Below are 20,223 nucleotides of genomic sequence, written 5' to 3' on the forward strand. Positions count from 1 at the left end.
TTTCGTATATTCCTATAGACCAAGGCAAAACACTACACCAATGGACTTACATATGCTAATGCATTTCACTCTCATGAGAAATAACCCTGTCAGGGTAGGACGCGGTGGCTCACGCCTGTAATCCCAGCACTTTGGGAGGCCAAGGAGGGCAGATCATTGAGGTCAGGAGTTTAAGACCAGCCTGGCGAACATGGTGAAACCCCGTCTCTACTAAAAATATGAAAATTAGCCAGGCAGGGGGCATGCTCCTGTAGTCCCAGCTACTTGGGAGGCTGAGGCAGGACAATTAATTGAACCTAGGAGGCGGAGGTTGCAGTGAGTCAAGATCACACTACTGCACTCCAGCCTAAGCTGGAAAAAACAAACAAACCCTGTCAGGTAGGTATCACGATTATACTCATTTTATAAATAAGAAAAACCGAGGCACAAATAGACTAAGTAACGTGGCTGAGTGTTACTAGCTGGTTTCACCCGGCTGGCAGAATCAAGAGCCCGTGAAGTGGAGTTTTTAAATCTGCTTCACAGAAGGAGAAATTGAAGCTCAGGGGAATCAGCTGACTTGCTTGAAATCTCACACCACGGGAAGGGACTGAGCCAGAATTCACACCCATGTTATCCACGCTCCAGACCCCACTGTTTCCAGTTCTCCACTCCCTGGGCTGGCTGTGAGCTCCCTGGGCTCTCTGACTATGACCCAATCCTCTGCGCCCAGCTGCTCACAGGTGCTCGCTGAAGACAGAGAAATGAAGGGGGTTTTGTGACATGCGAGAGCTGAAAGGGGCTCTGAAGGACAAATGAAAACCTGGAGACCCAGAGAAGGGATTTGACCTGCCCAGGGTCACACAGCAAGCACCCCGCCCAAGGATCTATCATTTGCCCCGTTTCCATCTCTTGTCCCGTGCACTATCACCAACCCACACAAAGCCACAAAAGGATTCCGTTTACTCAAGCCCACGGGGGAAGAGGAGAAGAGGGGTCCCAGCTGCTCGACAACACCTGTTTTGCCATTCAGTGTGCTGTCCCCGAGACCTCATTACTTGCACTGACACCCTGAGCACTGACCCCACCCGGCCCCCATCTGACGGTCTTAGGCTCTCTCAATTCCACTCACGGAGATGTTGAGGGACCCTGACTGCCCACAGGGCTTGGGTGTGTACAGTGGGACCAGGTCACAGAAGATCTTCATGTTGGGCAGAGGCTCATGGGCTTGTTGAGCAGGAAGCCAAGGCAGGTTCCTGAGCAGGGGAGGACAGGAGGAACGTGTATGTTAGAAAGATCAGACCGATGGTCGAGCGTGGTGGCTTACATCTATAATCTCAGCACTTTGGGAGGCCGAGACGGGCGGATCACCTGAGGTCGGGAGTTCAACACCAGCCTGGCCAACATGGTGAAACTCTGTCTCTACTGAAAATACAAAAATTAACCGGGCCTGGTGGTGGCACCTGTAGTCCCAGCTACTCGAAAGGCTGAGGCAGGAGAATCGCTTGAACCTGGGAGGCAGAGGTTGCAGTGAGCCAAGACAGGGCCACTTTACTCCAGCCTGGGTAACAAGAGAGAAATTGTATCTCAAAAAAAAAAAAAAGGCCAGGCCAGTGGCTCACGCCTATAATCCCAGCACTTTGGGAGGCCGAGGCCGGCAGATCGCCTGAGGTCAGGAGTTTGAGACCAACCTGACCAACGTGGAGAAACCCCATCTTTACTAAAAATACAAAAAAAGTCGCTGGGTATGGTGGCGCATTCCTGTAACCCCAGCTACTTGGGAAGCTGAGGCAGAAGAATCGCTTGAACCTGGGAAGCAGAGGTTGTGGTGAGCCGAGATCGCGCCATTGCACTCCAGCCTGGGCAACAAGAGTGAAACTCAACTCAAAAAAAAAAAAAATCAGACTGAGAAGCAGGTTGGCGGGGACTGGCAAGTGACCCAGGACAATGGGCGATGAGGAGGGTTTGGACAAAGCTTTGAGCTGGGAAAGAGCAAAACAAAAAAGTGCCCCTCTAGCAAACCTTTGGGACAAAGAATGGAGAGGACTTGGCTTATGAAATATGGGAGAAGAGAGATTCAGATGTCACCTAGGACTCCCAGGTCTCATCTGGGTGGATGTGGTGGCAATAACAGACATTTGCCCAGTGGAGGAACAGGCATCGGGATAAAAGAAGACGGACTGCTGAGATCATCCTCAGCCGCACTGGTTGGAGTTGGCCTGATGGCAGGACAGACTCAAGTCTTCGTGGGTGCCCGGACTGTAATCTCCAGGAAGGAACACTAGCTGTGAGTCAGCCCCAGGTGCTGGAGACTCATCACACCAGCACCTGAGTGTCATCCCTGTGAACTCCTGACCCCAGCCCCAGCTGACCTTGGGGATGCCCACTTCTCAGAAAGAAGGGAGCCAGAAGGAAGAAGGTCTGGAAGCCATTGCCAGGCTCCCCGTGGGCGGCAGGGCAGGCAGGGCCAGGCTCCATTTTCAATGAAACATTTTGATGACACCCGAGAGCCGGTTATGGGGAGGGAGCTTTTTATTTGAAGCAAGTGAATCATAGCATTGCCCCCCAGTACCCTGGTATCCTGCCACAAGGAGCATCACACCACTTGGGCACAGGGCAGGGCCACCCCAGCCCACTCCCTCTCCACTAGCTTGGCATCTCAGCAGACAGCAGAGGGCAGCAGAAGCCAGGCTCATGGGGCCCCTCCCACCAGTCCCTACCCTGTCCACTGAAAGGCAGTGTTCCTGGGGGCCTCTGTGGACTGGGGGGGCCAGGGCTACAACATGCCCTCAGGCCAAGCTCCACTCTGGGCACCCTTGCAGGTAGCTCAGGTGCTTATAGCTTGGCCAGCTCTCTAATCCACCCAAGGAGCCTGCCCAGCTCAGGGACCACATCCCAAAGACAGGGTGAACCAGGGGACAGTCCAAGCCTGAGAAAGCAACAGCCACAGGAAGGAAGGCAGAAAGGCTTTCAGTTGAAGGCGGGGCGGGGGGGGGGGGGGCGGTCTTCCATCCATGGGTGAGCTGGGATTCAGGGCCATGAAGGAAACGCCAAGGAGAACAGAGACAGACACCCCGGCAGCTCCCCGGGGCTGCTTTTGCTGCTGTTGTTATTGCTTCAGGCAGAGGGGCTTTGCCCCCAGGACGCCAAGCAGGCCCTAAGAAGCTGGCACCACCATTCTCATCCTTATCAGTTCTGGGTGGGGGGCACGCTGGGGGTGAGCAAAGGGGGCCCCCTCCAAGCAGAGAGGCAAGGTAACAGGAGAGCCTGGTAGGCAGTGCTGAATCTGCTTGTATGCACACGTGCCCTGACACGTTTACAGACAGACATGGAGTGCAGACCGGGCGTGTGAGTGTGTAACTGAGTGTGTCTGTCCGCGTCCATGTGAGCATGCAGACAGGTTGGGGCAGGGGTGAGTGCCCCCGGGGAAGTATGACAGATATGGCCGTGGGCTACAGTGGGGAGCAAGAGCAGGTAAACAATGCCTGGAGCACCAACAGGAAAGACCACAGGGCCAGGAGGAGAAGCACAAGGACGGGAGGGTGCGGCCCCCCTCGCTCCCAGCACCCTGCACCACTCATATGCATAAGACAGGGGGCAGAACGTGGGGAAGGCTGCAGAGGAGGGGAGGCTATGGTTGGGGTCACAGGAACTGGGCGCTAGGTGTCCCAGGGGTGCCTGGTGTTCATGCTGATTGCAGTGATGATGCATGTACTCCTGGGCCAGTCCACAGGGTGTGCCTGTGCACACTGGGCATGTGCAGATGCAAGGGCATGGATGCAGGTTGGCCTTGCGTCTTCACACGGGCACACGTGGTGCTCACAGAGGCCCCCACCCATCCTCCAGTGGCCACCCTGAGGAGCCCAGAGGCCTTGGCACCACCCTAGGCACTGAGATCCACCACAACGTGTCTATAAACCAGCGTCTGTCCCTTGAAACTGGGGGCCAGGAGTAGCTGGGCATCCCCAGCAGGCATGTAGCAGAAGGCCCGAGGAGCCTGCACAGCCAGTTCCTGGAACCGTACAAACTTCTGTCGTCCTTCATCCCACTGGTAGATCTGGGTGAAGGAGAAATCGCTGCCCAGCGCCAGGTAGCGGCGGCCACCCACAAGGAAGGGCTGCAGGGCCAGCGAACCCCGGGAGGGCAGGGCCTGCACCTCCGAGAAGCGGGTACCCTCCCAGCGCAGGATCTTGGAGTCACCAATGTAACGGCTGAGGCACAGGTAACTGTCGCGGCCGGCACGAAAGTGTTTCACAGCTTGGGCATCAGGCACCTGAGTCACCTCACCCTGGGCCACAAACTGCTTCTGTGTGCGACTCCACTGATAGATGACCGGTGCCTGGGAGCTGCTGGACACAATCAGCCGTGGCTTGCCCTCGCCATCCACAAACTCCAGGTCGGTGTCGCGGTGCCAGGGGTGCAGCGCCTGGTGGGAGTAGAAGCCATTCTGGTGCCAGCGGTAGAGGCTGGTGGCGCCCGCCTTGGAGCTGTCGGCCACGGCAAAGTACCAGTCGCCGTCGATGCGGAAGGCTTCTAGGTCATTAGGCTTGCGCACGCGCTGTGGGTCGATATCCTGCAGCTTTGTGAAGCGTGTGGTGTTGGGATCCCAGTGGTAAATGTAAGAGCCACCAAATAGCTGGGCCACGACCACATACAGCTGGCTGTCCACCACCATCGGCTTGCAGTGCACTGCAGAGGGGGCTGTGCCAGGACAGGGGCAGGCAGCATCAGGCAGGCTGGCAGCTCCCACTCCATCCCACCCCCTTGGAGAAGGCCAGTCCCTTCTAACCTTGGGCCAGGACTAAGACTCTGCGCTATACCATTCCACCCACACTTAAGTTCATCCACTAAGTGCTCAATGCTTTCCAGTTGTTTCACAGCTAATAGCCAGTTTTAGTATCACCCTTGTTCCACCCATACCCCTAGGGTTCAAATATAAGCTGATACAGCACAAAATAGGTATCCCTTGATAGTGACTCGTTGCTTAACCATAATGTCAGTTATTGAATTTTTATTGTGTGCAGTCACTATGCTGAATGTAAGCACATGTTACGTCGATGAGGAATTCATTACTCTGGAAAGGACCCTGTGATTTTGTCCGTTTCACACAGAAAGAAACTGAGGCTCAGAGAGAGCAAGTGACTTGCCCAAAGCTACCCCACTGGCAGTGGCCAGGCAGGGAAGGGAGGAAGAATTTGAGTGGATCCACAGAGGGGAGAGGAATCTTAGGTATACCCAAGACACCTTGCTGTTTGCATCACAGCACATGAGAACACATCCTCCCAAGAGTTCTCACTTTTGAAAGGGCTTTTATGTACAAGAATGCATGCCCATGTGCACCTGTACTCACAATCAGCTTCATCGGAGCCCTTCTGGGGCACCAGGCACATCAAACCACACACTGCTCACCTGTCCTGGGGTCTCCAGCTGCTGCCCAGCATCTCTACTTTGACATCCCCAATTCACCCCTCCTTCCTTCTCACTGCAACCCCACCTTTCCCCTAAGAGAAATTTGTGTAGAGCCTCAGGCTCTGGCAGTCACTGCCTAAATCCCTTCTTTGGAGCTTGGTCTGCCCTGCCCAGATGCTAATGATCCCCATGCCACACCCCAGCTCCTAATCTTCCCTCAGACTCTTCTGGCCCACACACCCACACAAGCACCTCAAACTCAGTCATGACTCACAACTCACAATTGAGCTCCATACCCATCGCTGAGCCTGCCCTCCTCCTCCTCTGTTCTTGATTTCAGCTGTGGCTCCACTAGTCTCCCAATCCAGAAACCTGGCAGTCATCCCTAACACCTTTCTCTCCTCCACTCACCCTTCCCTGATCAGTCCTCAAGTCCCGACAGCCTTCCCTTCTACTTTCTAATAGTGTGTATGTAGATTGGTGTTAGTTTCTCCTTAAATGTTTGATAGCGTTCACCAGGGGAGCTCTCTGGGCCAGGAGGTTTTTTTAGGGGAAGGTGTTTTGTTTTTGTTTTTTTCTTTAATACTGACTTCAAGCTCCTTAATGGAGACAGGGCAATGTAAGTTTTCTATTTTATCTGGTGTCAGTTTAACCCTTCTTTCTAAATATCTCCCTCCATCCCCACTGCTACTGTCTCATATCCAGGCTCCAGCACCCCTCTAGCAGACAGGCACATATCCCCCTACTGTTTTGCCCTCATGTCTGGCCCCACACCTAGCCTTTTTCCATGCAAGAAGCTTTCTAAAATGCAGACTGGATCACACATTCTGCCTAAACCCTGTCAATGAGCTGGTACTCATGAATCTCTGGTTGCCACTCCCCACCTTGAACCTTATCCCTTGTCATACAAGCTGCTTATGATTTGCACACATACACACAGTCACATACTAAGTTATTGCACACCTCCTTGACTTTGTTCATGCTGTTTCCTCTGCCAAAACACTCTTTCCACTTTTTTTGCTCCTAGCTAAGTCTCCTTCAGCTTTCAAGACTCAGTTCAAACTTGGTAGATCCAAAACTGCTCAATAGTCACTCCTGTCTCCTCCTCATTTCCCAGTCCATCTAATTACGTAAGCCAGACACCCGGGGATCACCTCTGAGTCCTCCCTTTCCTCTCTCCTTCAAGACTCAGCTTAGGTATTCCCCCTCCACCAGGAAGCCTTCCCTGATTGCCCAGGGTAGGCTTGTCCTTTGTGCTGCTAGAGCATCATGTTCATATCTCCCTCTTAACATCTGCCTATCATATGGATGATATCTGTGTATATATTGGCCTCCTCCCAAAGACTGGAAAGTTCTTGTGGGCAGAGAATATGTCTCATCTATCCCTCTACCTACAGAAACTCAATGGGGTTAAATGACGGAGTCCACTCCCCCCTCCCCCTGGCAAGGGTCAGCAGAACCAAATTGGGTGCAGGTACCTGGGATTCTGTCATAGTCTCGAAGCTGCCGCTCAACATAGTCCCACTTCAGGATGGTGCAGGCACTGACACCTGGCTGGGCCAGAGCCAAATAGAGGTCACTGGAGTAGAGAAAGGGCTCAGCCGACACTGCTGGGAAGGACAGGGTCTGGTACAGCACGAAATCTGCAAGATGAGAGGTGTGTTACTGAAGACCAGAGGGAGAAGGGAAGGGCTGCTTGGGTGACGGTGGTTGCTTTACTGCTGCCACTGGGTGTCGTGGGGCAGGGTGGGGGGGTTTCACGCCTGTAAAGCTGCCTTGGGGTAGACGTGGGCTGACACCCAAGGCAGGGGCACCTCCTACCCGTAGTGATGCAGTCGAACTCCCGCAGCGGCAGGTCCTGCACCTTATGCTCCTGGAAGCGGGGAGGGCTGGCGCAGTAGATGGGCGCCACCGTGGTGTTGGTGTGTGCCAGCCACTCCACCAACCACTTCACCTTGCAGTCGCAGTTGAGTGAGTTGCCCCGCAGGTCCCTACATCATGAGGGCAGAGGAGGAGGGCACAGAGAGAGACAGGCTCTCAGGGCTCTGCCCACCCAGGCCCTCCAGGTTTTCAGAAATAGAGCTGGTCAAGGCTGCTGCAAGTCTTTCACACGCATCTTCGTATTGATTAGAGAAAAGGTTTCCTCTGGCTGGATGCAGCCCCATAGACACAGGCTTGGCCAGCAGAATATGGAGTCAGTTTCAGCCCTCGCTGACCTTTTTGGCCAGGTTGGCTTTTGCAGTATGCAACCTGAACAGCAGTACGTTGCATCCCTGCTCCTCTAAGCCTCCCACAATCCAAGGCTTTTATTTTCTTATAAATAATGATAAATGAGTGTGGCTATGCTATACACTACTATATGCTATATACTACTTACTCAAAACTTTCAAACTCTCCTCCCCCTGATTGAACTTTAATGTGGAGTCCAATCAAATATAAATTTAAAAAGCACAGGCTGGGCGTGGTGGCTCACACCTGTAATCCCAGCACTTTGGGAGGCTGAGGTGGGTGGATCGCAAGGTCAAGAGTTTGAGACCAACCTGGCCAACATGGTGAATTCCCAGCTCTACTAAAAATACAAAAATTACTCAGGTGTGGTGGCACACACCTGTGGTCCCAGCTACTTGGGAGGCTGAGGCAGGAGAATCGCTTGAACCTGGGAGGCAGAGATTGCAGTGAGCAGAGATCACGCCATTGCACTCCAGCCTGGGCAACAGAGTGAGACTCTGTCTCCAAAAAAAAAAAAAAGCACATGTTGGCCGGGCACAGTGGCTCACGCCTGTAATCCCAGCACTTTGGGAGGCAGAGGCGAGCGGGTCACCTGAGGTCGGGAGTTCAAGACCAGCCTGACCAACATGGAGACACCCTGTCTCTATTAAAATTACAAATATTAGCCAGGTGTAGTGGTGCATGCCTGTAATCCTAGCTACTCGGGAAGCTGAAGCAGAATTACTTGAACCTGGGAGACAGAGGTTGCCGTTACCTGAGATGGCACTACTGCACCCCAGCCTGGGTGACAGAGCAAGACTCTGTCTAAAATAAATAAATTTTTTTTAAAAAGTGCATTTTTTTGTTTTTTGTTTTTGTTTTTGTTTTAATTTTTTGAGACTGAGTTTTGCTTTTGTTGCCCAGGCTGGAGTGCAATGGCACGATCTTGGCTCACTGCAACCTCTGCCTCCCAGGTTCAAGTGATTCTCCTGCCTCAACCTTCCAAGTAGCCCAGATTACAGGTACCTGCCACCACACCCAGATAATTATTGTATTTTTAGTACAGATGGGGTTTCACCATGTTGGCCAGGCTGGTCTGAAACTCCTGACCTCAGGCGATTCGCCCTCCTTGGCCTCCCAAAGTGCTGGGATTACAAGCGTGAGCCACCATGCCCAGCCTTGAAAAGCACATTTTTGGCCGGGCATGGTGGCTCACGCCTGTAATCCCAGCACTTTGGGAGGCCGAGTTTGGCAGATCACAAGGTTAGGAGTTTAAGACCAGCCTGGCCAACATAGTGAAACCCCGTCTCTACTAAAAATACAAAAAAATTAGCCAGGTGTGGTGGCACACACCTGTAGCCCCAGCTACTCAGAAGGCTGAGGGTGAATCACTTGAACCCAAGGGGTGGAGGTTGCAGTGAGCCAAGATTGTGCCACTGTACTCCAGCCTGGGTGACAGAGTGAGACTCTATCTAAAAAAACAAACAAACAAACAAACAAAAACATACACACATGGTGTCTCAGGCGCACTTTGAGAAAAAATGCAGTTTGGAAGGCTACCATCTATATCTAACTCCACCTCCTCACCTTCTCGGGGGCCCCCAGACCCAAGCCCTCCCGGCTTCTCAAGACCTTATGACCATCCCAGTTCTGACTCCCACACCACTCCCTCCAGGGATGCACCCTCTGCAGCACTGTTGGAAGAGATAGGACTCGGGCCTTACAAGTCATTCAGGATGTCCAGGGGCCGAAAGATGTCTCTGGGCAGTGTCTGCAGGTTATTGTTGGCCAGCGAGCTGCAAGAGAGACCCTCAGGTCATCTGAAGATCATGACCAAGGCCAAAGGCCACAGGAGAGGTGGGGCTTTGGTGCAGTGTGTATATGTGTGACGTACTCACAGGTGAGTCAAGGACTTGAGTCCTCGGAAGGTGAACTTGGATAATGTCCAGATGTCATTGTTCTCAATGAAGCTGGGGAAAGCAGGAACTTGCCTCAGTGGTCACACAGGATGCCAGACCCCCAGCAGCACTTGCCCTATGCCCCAGCCTAGATTTCAGCCCATGTCCCCAAGACAGGTTTCCAAATGGAGTCTGGCATCATCAAGCCATAGGGATAGGGCATCAGGTAGGGTAGAGGCAAAACGAATGAAACGACCTTCTGCTCAGGTCCTGCCGTCACGGGATGCAAGGGCTCTCGCCTCCCATCACCTCTCCCTCCCACGGCATTGTCATCCAATCCCTACCCAGTCCCTCAGCCTCCCAGGCCTGGGGTCCCCCTCCCTTGTTCTTTCCCATTGCCCCTTTCCCTCCCACACACAGATACTGCAGGTGCGACAGTCCTGTGAAGGCGTTGTCTCCAATCAGTGTAAACTTGTTGGAGTTGAGCAACCTGCAGAGACAAAGGTGGAATTAGAGCTTCCAAGGGTGTGCCTGCTGCCCCAGCCCCCAGCCCACTGCCTCAGCCCTGGGCTTCCCCAAGACCTGGCTGCCCTGCTGCCACCCCTAGGGACCCCATAGGGAATCCCTGGGCCACCTGGGCAACAAGGCCAGGCAGGAGCCTGTTCTGGCCCCAGAAGCTCCCAGGGTCCCTGTTGGCTCCTAAACATGGGCCGAGGCAGAGTTCTCTTGTCAAGCCAGCTCCTGGCCCTCCCCAGTGGCATCTCCTCTCCCTCTCCCCCACCCTCATTCTGTCCCGCTCCAGCCCATCATGGACAACTGTCCCTCATGGACGGCATCTTGTAGAGTTGGAGACACTCCTGCCATCCCTTTCTTTCAGCCCCCAGCTCTTTCTGGGATCCGTGATTCCTGGGGTCACCTGTCTCTAACATGGCCCCACAGTGCCCACCTTAGGCACTAGCCCAGATTATCGCACCCAGTTCTCTTGGGTCTCCAGAGGCGCCAAGCCCATCCCCAGATCCCCCGTGCTTGGCTTCTCTGTGCCATCCCTAGCTGTCCTCTTGCTGCCCCGACTCCCCTGACTCCAGGCTGCCCCACCTTTTGGGTACATCCTATCAGAACAAACGCAAGGGACACCTGCATCTTTGTCTCCAGAGGCTGCCTCTGTCCACTCTCCCTCTCCCCAGCCCAGGATCTGTTCCCTGCTACCATCCCCACAGCTCCCCCAACCCTTCCACAAGGCCCTATCCATACAAGAACTGCAGCAGCGGGAGGTGGGAGAACGCTCCATCGTGGATCTCTGAGAAGGCGGCATTCACCAGGGTCCTGCGGGGACACCCGAGTCAGTACTGTGGGGTCTGCAGGGGCTGTGCTGAGGCAGGGAGAGGTGAACATGGAGGCAGAGGCTTTTGTACTCACTTGCCCTGGAAACGCCCCATTTCACCGACCTTGGCCCCCACCTGTGTCTTTCCCTTCTCTTCCCAAATTCACTGCCTGCCTTCACCACAGTCCTCCCCTATTGCCTCTTGGGGCACCCATGGCCCCAGGCTCAGCTTCCCTCTCAGGCAAGAAAAGGTTCCATCACCCACACCGTTATCATCATCATCCAAACACCCACAATGGGCTGGGTGCTGTTGAGAGATGGGGCATGGGGGTGGGGGCTGGCATCCTGGTCCCTAAGGACTTCACAACCTCTCTGGTCCCACAGACAAGGGGAGCCCCTGAGGCTGGCTGTTGCAAGTGACAGGCTGGCCAGGCTGGGTGCCAAGTGGCTGGTCAGTGGCAGGCGTGTGCCCCATGCCAGGGTGCTGGGAGGGCAGAGCTCATTCCCACCTGCCCTGGCTGCCACTCTCCTGCCCTTGGTGTGACATCACAGGCAGGAGTCCACATGCTCATGTAAGCAACCCCCCCGCCAAGTCTGGAGCCCAGCACACAGTAGGTCTCACTGACGCTCGTGGTGGTGATGATTCATTCTTGGTGGTGAACTCCTGCTTTCCCCACCCATGGCCGCTGAGGCTGCAAAACTGCAGAACTCCCTGCCTGATTGGGGCCTGGACTCTCCAGCCCTGAGGACCCCTGCAGTCCCCCTGGTCCCCACACTCTGAAGAGGGGGAGCGAGGGTTCTCCTGTCCTCTCCCAGAGCTGTCCTCGGCCTCCTCTCCCTCCCCACCCCCAAGGCCGGGGCTGGACACTCACAGGGAGATGACCTCCGAGGGCAGGTTCCTGGGCACTGCCTTTGAATCCACGCAGAAGGCGGTGTCCCTGGTGCAGGAGCAGCTGGGCGGGCAGGGGGGCGTCTTGGGGGGCCTCTTAGCGCTGACTTGCAGCATGAGGCAGAAGCCGAGCGCGGAGAGGGCCAGCAGCCCCGGCGCCGCGCCCCGCCTGGCCCGCAGCCCCGCCATGCTGCCCGCGAGCTCTCCCTGGGGCCGGCAGCCGCGGACCCGCCCCACCGCTCCCGCGGCTGGGCCACCCCGCGCGGGCTGGCACCTCCCGGCCACCGGCAGCTGCTGCCACAGCCAGGGGCCCGCCTGCGGACTCTTCTTGCCCTCGGGCGCCGGCTGCGGTCCCCTCCCCTGCTCGCTCCCGCGATCCGGCTTGGGAGAGAAGCGCGGAGCGCGGAGCTGGAGCCGCAGCCGGGGCTGACCGCGCGGGGTGGATGCGGACTGCGGCGCGGGCGGCGGGGGCGCGCGCGGGGCGGCGGTGGGAGGCCCGAGTCTGGGAGTCACCGAAGGGGAGGAGTGGCCGCTGTGTGCTCTCCCGGGCTGTCTCTGGGGCCATCCGCGTGTGTGGCTGCGCGTGAGTGCATGCGTGTGAGCTTGTACTTGTGCCTTCGTGTGCTGGGCACGACCGTGCGCGCCGGTGCTCACCTGTCTCTGCACGGGCACATGCACACACTGCCTTGTGGAGGCGCTTCGGGGTTAGGGATCTCTGTGCTTCTGTGTACCTGGATTTCTTTGCATGGAGGGGACACATCCCCTAGGCAGCATCATGGGCATGTCGTGAGTGGCAGACGCATATCTAAGTTAGCATGCAAGATTAGAAGCACAAGGGCGTCCTGGAGGAGTCTGAAGTGCGCTTCTAACTGAATTCACATGTTTTTCCACGCGCCGCTGAACAGAATGTACCTTTGTGTCAGCATGAGCTGAAAAGGGAAACACAGCCTCTGGAGCTGGAGTGGGACTGTGTGGAATTCTGGAACATTTCTCACTGCTCAACCACAGCCTGTTGAAGCTGGGAAGCGCTTTAGATATTTTTCAGTCCAGCCCTTTGTCTAACAAATGAGGAAACTGAGGCCCCCCCAAAAAGAGGCTGGCTAAGTTTGCTATCTCAAGTGTTCTGTACTTTTCCTACTTAATCCTCTCAATAGTTTGAGGCAGGTGATAGTAATTCCCTTTTACAGACAAGAAAAGTGAGGCCTGTCGCACCAGAAGAAAAATGTATCAGCAGGGATTTCCGCCCACTGTGCCCAACTTCAACGTTCACGGTTGTCCTTCCATGCAGGGTTCTTCCAAGTGTAGCCCTGGGCCTCCTCTGTCTCTGAGGTAAAAACAATTTTCCTAATATTGTTAAGACATGATTTGCCCTTTTCACTTCTATGAAGTTCCAAATTTAAAAAATTTCTAAAACTCTAAAGGAGTGACACTTTCTAATTTTATTTTTGCTTTGTAAAATAGTTTTTCCATTAAAAATGTGATTTATATCATAACATATAATGGGTTTATTACTGATATTTTAAATTCATATGTAAATAAAAATGTAATTTCTCAATAAATGTCAACAGACATATCCCACATAAACAAAAGCTCTTTGGGGTCTTCAGCACTTTTTGAGAGTGTTAAGGGGTCCTGAAACCAAAAAGCTTGAAGACTGCTGCTCTATACCACGTTAGCTCCCCCGTGGCGGAGGATGACTGTCCTAAGAGCTCATAGGCATGGGGCAAGGGGAGCCTGGCTGTAAGCTGCCTGCGCTTCTAGTCTTCCGCTCTTTCCACACCAGTCTAGGGACCGAGACCACTGGCTTTAAGACGCTTCCCCAGCTGTCCCCAGACTCTGCCAGCAGGGGATTCTCTGGTCTGAGCTTAAGTCGTGTTCTCCCAGCCAGGGATGCCCCTGCCCTTTGATGTCTACTTGCTGCCACACATTTAGCTGCCCTCCCCATGCCAACTTGGGGGCAGGGAAGCAGTGGGGGTAGGGAGGTGGCTGGGGCAGCTGGGCAACTGTCCCCACCCGTCCCTGGCACGGCTCTGCCCAGTACACAAAGAGCAAAGTGAATCTTGTCCCCACCCCTGCAGCTGAGAGGCTGGAGGAGGAAACGGGGAGGCCCACACAGAAGGGGTGGCCACTGTGAGGCTGTCCATCGCCCAGGGCTCTCAGAGGGGGTCAACCCAGAAACAGACAAAGAGGGCGAGTCTGGGCTGTATTCTTAGCTAGTGGGAGGTCCCCTAGAGGATGAAGTAGATGATGCTAATGATGACGACTGGATGTCACACCCATGATGCCATCTTATAATAGCATAGTGAGGTGGACAGCTAGTACCTGACCCATCTCACAGATGAACATACTAGTGCCTAGCAAAGCAGAATGACTCACGCTGGGTCTGAGAGCTGGCCAGTGGAAGCACTGAGACCTCCACATACAGAAGGCATGGACTATTGACCACTGTTGGTATTGGTCTCATCATTGACTATCATTAAGTGTTGGCTGTTTGCATGCCTCCTGCCCAGTGTCAGGTTCAAAGAAGCCTATGGGAAGCGTGCTCCTTTCCTTCCCAGGGCCTGCAGTTGGGCTAGAAGACAGAGCAACAAAAATCACCCATGTAGCTGACAAGAACATTCATGTGTGCTGAATGGCAGGTGAAGGTGCCACAGAGAGGCTGAGGATTTCAAAGGGCACCATGAACTGGAGTGAGGTCACAGAGCAGGTGCCAATGGCACTTGGCCTGTTTGGGTGGGTGGCATTCAGAGAGATAGAAGGTCAGATGCAGGGTTCACACTTGTCATCAGCACTCTGGAAGGCCAAGGTAGGAGGATCACTTGAGGCCAGGAGATGAAGGCTGCACTGAGCTATGAAGCTGTCATTGCACCACTGCACTCCAGCCTGGGTAACAGAGTGAGACACTGTCTCTAAATAAATAAATAAATAAATAAATAACACTGGAGAAGTGGAGAGGGATTGGAGGTTGGCATTTCACAGAAATGCTTAAGCCATTTCTCCCATAAGGAGAAAAGGCAAAAAAGTGAGAAGGCTGCAGATAGGGCTGGTATGGGGGAGGGGGAAGGTTGGCACACCCAGCTAAAGATCCTTCTGTGTTTCCTTCTCCAAGGAACCCAGGACCTTCACCTGGTTAGTGTGAGTGCTCCAGGAGGGGGGCACCCTCCCTCAGCCCTCAAGCAAAAATGAGTTTTAAGGAGAAGCAGCAGCAACAGCAGCCACAGAGCTTATGACAGCTACAGCCTAAGGGCAACAGGCAAGGGAGACCAAGGACCAGAAAGAGCAGAGGCTTTTTCAAAGAAAGAGACCCCTCTCCTAGCACCCAGTGATGGTGGCAAGCCCCACCCACAGTGCCTGCTAAGAACAAGTCCCACGTGAGGACAACACGGCCCCCTGAGATGCCCACAGGGACCCCGAGATGCCTGCAGTGCTTGGCTCTCCCGCTGGCTGGCTGCCCACCTGGCTCAGGCCCAGTACGCGTGAGTCAGCCGATCAATCGCAATGTTGCCAGGATGATGGGGGCAGGAGTGGGGGCCCTGGGGGAGGGCAGGGGTGGGCACTGCAGGCGAGCTGTCTCCTACATCTGGCACCTGCACACAGCTGAGGCCGAGCTGAGAGGACGCTTCTCTGGGCTCCCCCTCCTCCCGGCACCCCTCCCCTCCTTTCACTGTCCTAGGACACTCTTGAGCTGCTGGAGTCTTAGGCAAATATTTAAAGGGGCAGCTCGGGGGTGAGGAGGGTGGTGGGAGCAAACACTTCCTTCCCTTTCTTCCTTCCTGCGTTTCTCAGCTTCTCAGGGGCTCTCAGTTCAGATGCCATGTTGTTATGCAACCTTGGGGCCAAAGGCCCTCCAGGTGGAGGGGGGGACAGGGGAACCTGCTAGCTCATGACCAAAGGGCAGGGCCCTGGTGGGAGGGGGCTGGGGCAGGGGGCAGGAACTGGGGTGGCATGTTAAAGGACAGGAGGCTGGTTGGGCATGGTGGCTCACACCTGTAATCCTAGCACTTTAGGAGGCTGAGATCACTTGAGCCCAGGAGTTCAAGACCACCCTGGGCAACATGGTGAAAACCCATCTCTATAAAACATGCAAAAATTAGCTGGGCATGATGGCATGCTCTGGTAGTCCCAGCTACTCGGGAGGCTGAGGTGTGAGGATCACTGGAGTCCAGGAGGTCAAGGCTGCAGTGAGCAGTGATCTCGCTACTGCATGCTAGCCTGGGTGATAAAGGGGCTGTCTTTATCAAAAAAAAAAAAAAAGATAGGAGGTGAAGCGAGCAAGCCCAGGCCTGGACGCTGCCACAGCCACCTGAGTTTAGAGGTGAAGGGACTTTAGAGACCACCTGGCCCAAGGAGTGAAAGGGAACCTGAGAGAAAGGGTGAGCCAGCCCAAAGTCATTGGCAGATTTGACCTCGTAAATACATAGAGATGGCTTTAGGGAAGGCACTAGGAAAGAGAGAAAAGAGAAGGAGACAGTCCTGAAAGTTGATCATATTTGGGTGAGTATCATTCTCAGGGCAAATTTAGGATCAGAGGATGTAGAAGGGGGAGTCTAGAGGGGTAGAGTGTAGACCACAGGGTGAGTGGGCTGATTTGAGGATGGGGAGACTGGGAGCCCACCCGTGACCAGAGCCAGCCCTGTGCAGGGCTGTCCAGACAGAATAAAGCAGTGTCAGACCTGGAATCTGCCATCAGCAAAGCCTGCAATTGACAGACAAGCCCAGAGCAAAGAAGGAAGCACTGCACATCAGTAAGAGCTTGCCACCAGTGGGGACAGTTTCCAGAATCAGGAAAATAATCACTGGGGGCAAGTTTGAGGCTGGTACTAGATGTGTGGGAGGAGACGAGGTGAGGGAAAGAGTGCTTGAAGTTGGAATTGGTCCTTGCAGGGAAATGTAGATTTATGAAACCCCCAAAACTGATGTCAAAGCACCTCCTGCTTTAGGCAGAGTCCTCTCTGAGTCTACAGGTGCTGCCTCCAGAACCCCCTTCCTGCAGTGCATCCCTATGCATCGAGAAATTCTGCTGCGAAACGTGATGGTCAGACCCTTGGCTGCCTGAGAGGTTCAGGCTGGCAGAAGAATCAGGAAAGCCACAGGGCAGCAGGGGCAGGTGCCAGCAAGGAAGGCGGCCACGCCAGGAAGACACCCACGGTGAGAGGTGCAGATGGCCCAAGGGCAAGTTTGCTCAGCTCACCCAGCTTTGCTCTTGCTGGGGCCAAGAGGACTCCTGTGCCAGGGCCAAGGGCCCTTGGGGGCTCTCACAGCTGGCTTATCTGGGCTTCAGTTCTGGAGGGCCAGGAACAAACAAGCTTCAAAGCCAAGGGCTTGGCTGGCACACAGGGGGCTTGGTCCTTCACCTCTGTCCTCTCTCCCTATGGACACATATAAGACCCTGGTCACACCTGGGAGAGCAGGAGAGGACAGCATAGCACTTGCAGCAAGATGGATGTGGGCAGCAAAGAGGTCCTGATGGAGAGCCCCCCGGTGAGTGTGGTTGCGTGTGTGTGTGCGTGTGTGTGTATGCGCGTGTGTGTGATGGGCCCTGCCTCCTCTATCCTCCCTGGCCTGTTTCCTTATCCAGATCCATTCACTCAACTAACCTAGGATTGTGATAAGTCAGGATGGGGGACACCAAGACCACTAAGCCTGGGACCCTTGTGGAGTTGTTCGTGGGCCGAGAGCCATGATTGGGGTCGATTGAAAGGGCCATCCGTAGACAGCTCCGAGTCAGAAGCCATGAAAAACTTCAGAAGTCAGGGGACACTTCACAGAGAAAACGACACATGAGCTGGAGCCAGAATAAGGAGGAGCTCACCTGGTGGAGAAGGTGAAGGCATTCCAGGAAGGAGGGAGACTTTGTGTCACCACATGGAGGTGATCACTTGGGGAACAGAGAGGGGCTGACCATGACTGAGATGCCAGGGGCCTGGGGGACACAGCAGGAAGAGACAGGTGAAGCAGGCTCTCTTGGGTCCCTCAAAACTAGACCCTGCTTCTAAGCTTCTATGTGTCTATGGGTTTGTTAGAATCCAAGCCACCTCCTCCAAGAAGCCTTCTCTGATCTCCTCAACCCTTCCCTGTCTGTCCATCGCATTGACCGTCCAGCCCTAGGCGGCCGTGGGAGGGTGTCCAGCTTGTGCAGGGAGAAGAGGGGCAGCCTCATGACCTCATGCCGGTCTCCCTGCCTGCCCCACTGTGTCAGGACTACTCCGCGGCTCCCCGGGGCCGATTTGGCATCCCCTGCTGCCCGGTGCACCTGAAACGCCTTCTCATCGTGGTGGTGGTGGTGGTCCTTGTCGTTGTGGTGATTGTGGGAGCCCTGCTCATGGGTCTCCACATGAGCCAGAAACACACGGAGATGGTGAGAGGTGTGGGATGGGGAGGCGGTGGGCATAGGACATGCCAGACAGAGGGGCTAGGTGGGATGGGTGATAGGAAACTGTCCAAGGGGAGTGGAGGGGAGGAGGCAAGGGGCACAGCTAGAAGGAAAGAGGCACAAACCAGGTGGCAACCCAGCCCAGGCTTTTCCACAGGGCCCCTGCCCCACAGCAGGACAGCGGCTCCCCCCAGCCTCTCTGAGCTCTCGGGAAAGAGGGAAGCGCATTTGAGTACAGAGGCCTGAGGATGGGGATGGGTACCACAGGCTGAGTAGCAAAGGGGAAAACCAGGCAGCTCCATGCCCTATCCCCAGGTTCTGGAGATGAGCATCGGGACTCCGGAAGCCCAGCAACACCTGGCCCGGAGTGGGCACCTGGGTACCACTGCCACCTTCTCTGTTGGCTCCACTGGCCTCGTGGTGTATGACTACCAGCGGGTGGGTATGCCCAGACCTCCTGACCCTGGGACCAATGACAAGGCTCTGCTAGAACCACCCAGCTGGGCCACTTCATCCACATCCTTCTCTCCCCCTCCTCCAGCCCTTTTGGCCTGAACCCCAGATTCTAGTATAACTCCCATGCCCAACCTAGAGGGAGGTGGCTAAGGACCTGGGTCAGGGAGAGAGCAGGGAGAGCAGGGCAGGGACCCCCAAATCATCTCCAGCATTCTGTGCCTAGCTCCTGATCGCCTACAAGCCAGCCCCTGGCACCTGGTGCTACATCATGAAGACAGCTCCAGAGAGCATCCCCGGTCTTGAGGCGCTCACTAGAAAAGTCCAGAACTTCCAGGTGTGTGTGTGGGTGAAAGGAGTGGGCTGTCTCCCTCCCAGGGCTGCTGGGAGGAGCGTCTGAATGGTGGCTATTTGTCACCTGTAAAGCATCGTTCCTTGTTGGCTGCCTGCTGACTGCCCCTCTCCCTATTCCCCTGCACGACTCCTTCCCTTCCCACCCCACTGCCAAGCTGCTGGGCTCAGCTGAGTCCACTCACTACCTGGTGGCTTCTGACTCTAGCACAGCCCCTCTTTACTGGTGAGGAAACTGAGGCTCAGAGAGATTGCCTGATATACCTGAAGTCCCACAATAAGGGCTGCACACGGGATACAAACTCACTTCCTAGATTTCAAATGGAATGCTCTCCGCAGGCCAAGCCCGCAGTGCCTACTTCTAAGCTGGACCAGGTGGAGGGGCGAGATACAGGCTCAGCACCCTCCAGAGGGGACCTGGCCTTCCTGGGCATGGCCGTGAGCACCCTGTGTGGCGAGGTGCCGCTCTACTACATCTAGGACTCCTCAAATGAGCAGGTGTGATCCTAGGGTCGCTGGGAGCGCTTGGGCCACCTGCCCGGGCTGTGGAGGAGCGCTCGCGCTGACCAGGCGCTGGGGCATCCACTGAAGCAGGGTCATCCAGGGAGCTCAGGGGGAGGGGAGGCTCGCAGACCGGTACTTCCCACTCCCCCGATCCTCTCTGTCCATCTTCAACATGCCTTTGCTTCACAGGGTCAGTGGAAGCCCCAGGGGGACAGGAAACGCCCTGGGCAAAGGGTCTTTTGCAGCTTTTGCAGACGGGCAAGAAGCTGCTTCTGCCCACAACGCAGGGACAGGCCCCGGAGAAATTGGAGTTTGGGTAGAGGATGGGAGCGGGCAGAGGTGGTGCCCAGGGGCCCTGGAACTCCTGCCACAACAGAATAAAGCAGCCTGATTGAAAAGCAAAGGGTCTTCTTCTATCTTTCTGTAGGGCACAGTCCTGCCCTGGCAGGGGCCGGCCGGGAAGGGAAGTACCTTGGGAGAGCAGAGTGGGGTTTGCCATTCTCCCTCTGTCCCAGTGCGCTGGGGGACTGGGTCCACGCCGGCGGGGGAGAGGGGCTCGCGGGGAGCCATCCACGGGCTTTCGGCGCCCTCCAGCGGCGTCTCCGGAGGTGGGAGAGACACCGAGACAGCAAGAGAGACAGAGAGCGCAGAGAGCGAGACGCGAGAGAGAGAGGGTCGGAGAAGGGGAGCTAGGGAGACGTCGGCGGAGAGACCGACCCGAGGCGGGGGCGCGGGGCGGGGGCGCGGGGCAGGGGCGGCGGGAGGACCTGACAGCGTGTCCCGCGGCGGGGCGGGGGCTCGGCCGAGCGCCCGCGGGGGAGGCCGCCGCTAGAGGGCA

General features: G+C 55.5%; 2 protein-coding genes across 2 annotated transcripts; one reads left to right on the top strand and one right to left on the bottom strand.

Annotated features, from left to right (window-relative positions):
• Window positions 1-2,493: 2,493 nt before the first annotated feature.
• Window positions 2,494-12,868, bottom strand: LGI3 (leucine rich repeat LGI family member 3). Its single transcript, XM_003902509.4, has 8 exons — window positions 11,688-12,868; window positions 10,746-10,817; window positions 9,913-9,984; window positions 9,495-9,566; window positions 9,321-9,392; window positions 7,210-7,379; window positions 6,867-7,031; window positions 2,494-4,680 (listed from the first exon to the last, which is right to left on the bottom strand). The coding sequence occupies exons 1-8, from the start codon at window positions 11,891-11,893 to the stop codon at window positions 3,863-3,865; spliced, it is 1,647 nt and encodes a 548-aa protein (XP_003902558.2). The 5' UTR covers window positions 11,894-12,868; the 3' UTR covers window positions 2,494-3,862.
• A 4,208-nt stretch (window positions 12,869-17,076) lies between these two features.
• Window positions 17,077-19,788, top strand: SFTPC (surfactant protein C). The gene is made up of 6 exons (XM_003902511.3): window positions 17,077-17,185; window positions 17,904-18,062; window positions 18,393-18,515; window positions 18,757-18,867; window positions 19,221-19,379; window positions 19,575-19,788. The coding sequence occupies exons 1-5, from the start codon at window positions 17,144-17,146 to the stop codon at window positions 19,359-19,361; spliced, it is 576 nt and encodes a 191-aa protein (XP_003902560.2). The 5' UTR covers window positions 17,077-17,143; the 3' UTR covers window positions 19,362-19,379; window positions 19,575-19,788.
• Window positions 19,789-20,223: the final 435 nt, after the last annotated feature.

Source organism: Papio anubis, chromosome 8, assembly GCF_008728515.1.
Source record: "Papio anubis isolate 15944 chromosome 8, Panubis1.0, whole genome shotgun sequence".
Taxonomy (NCBI): domain Eukaryota; kingdom Metazoa; phylum Chordata; class Mammalia; order Primates; family Cercopithecidae; genus Papio; species Papio anubis.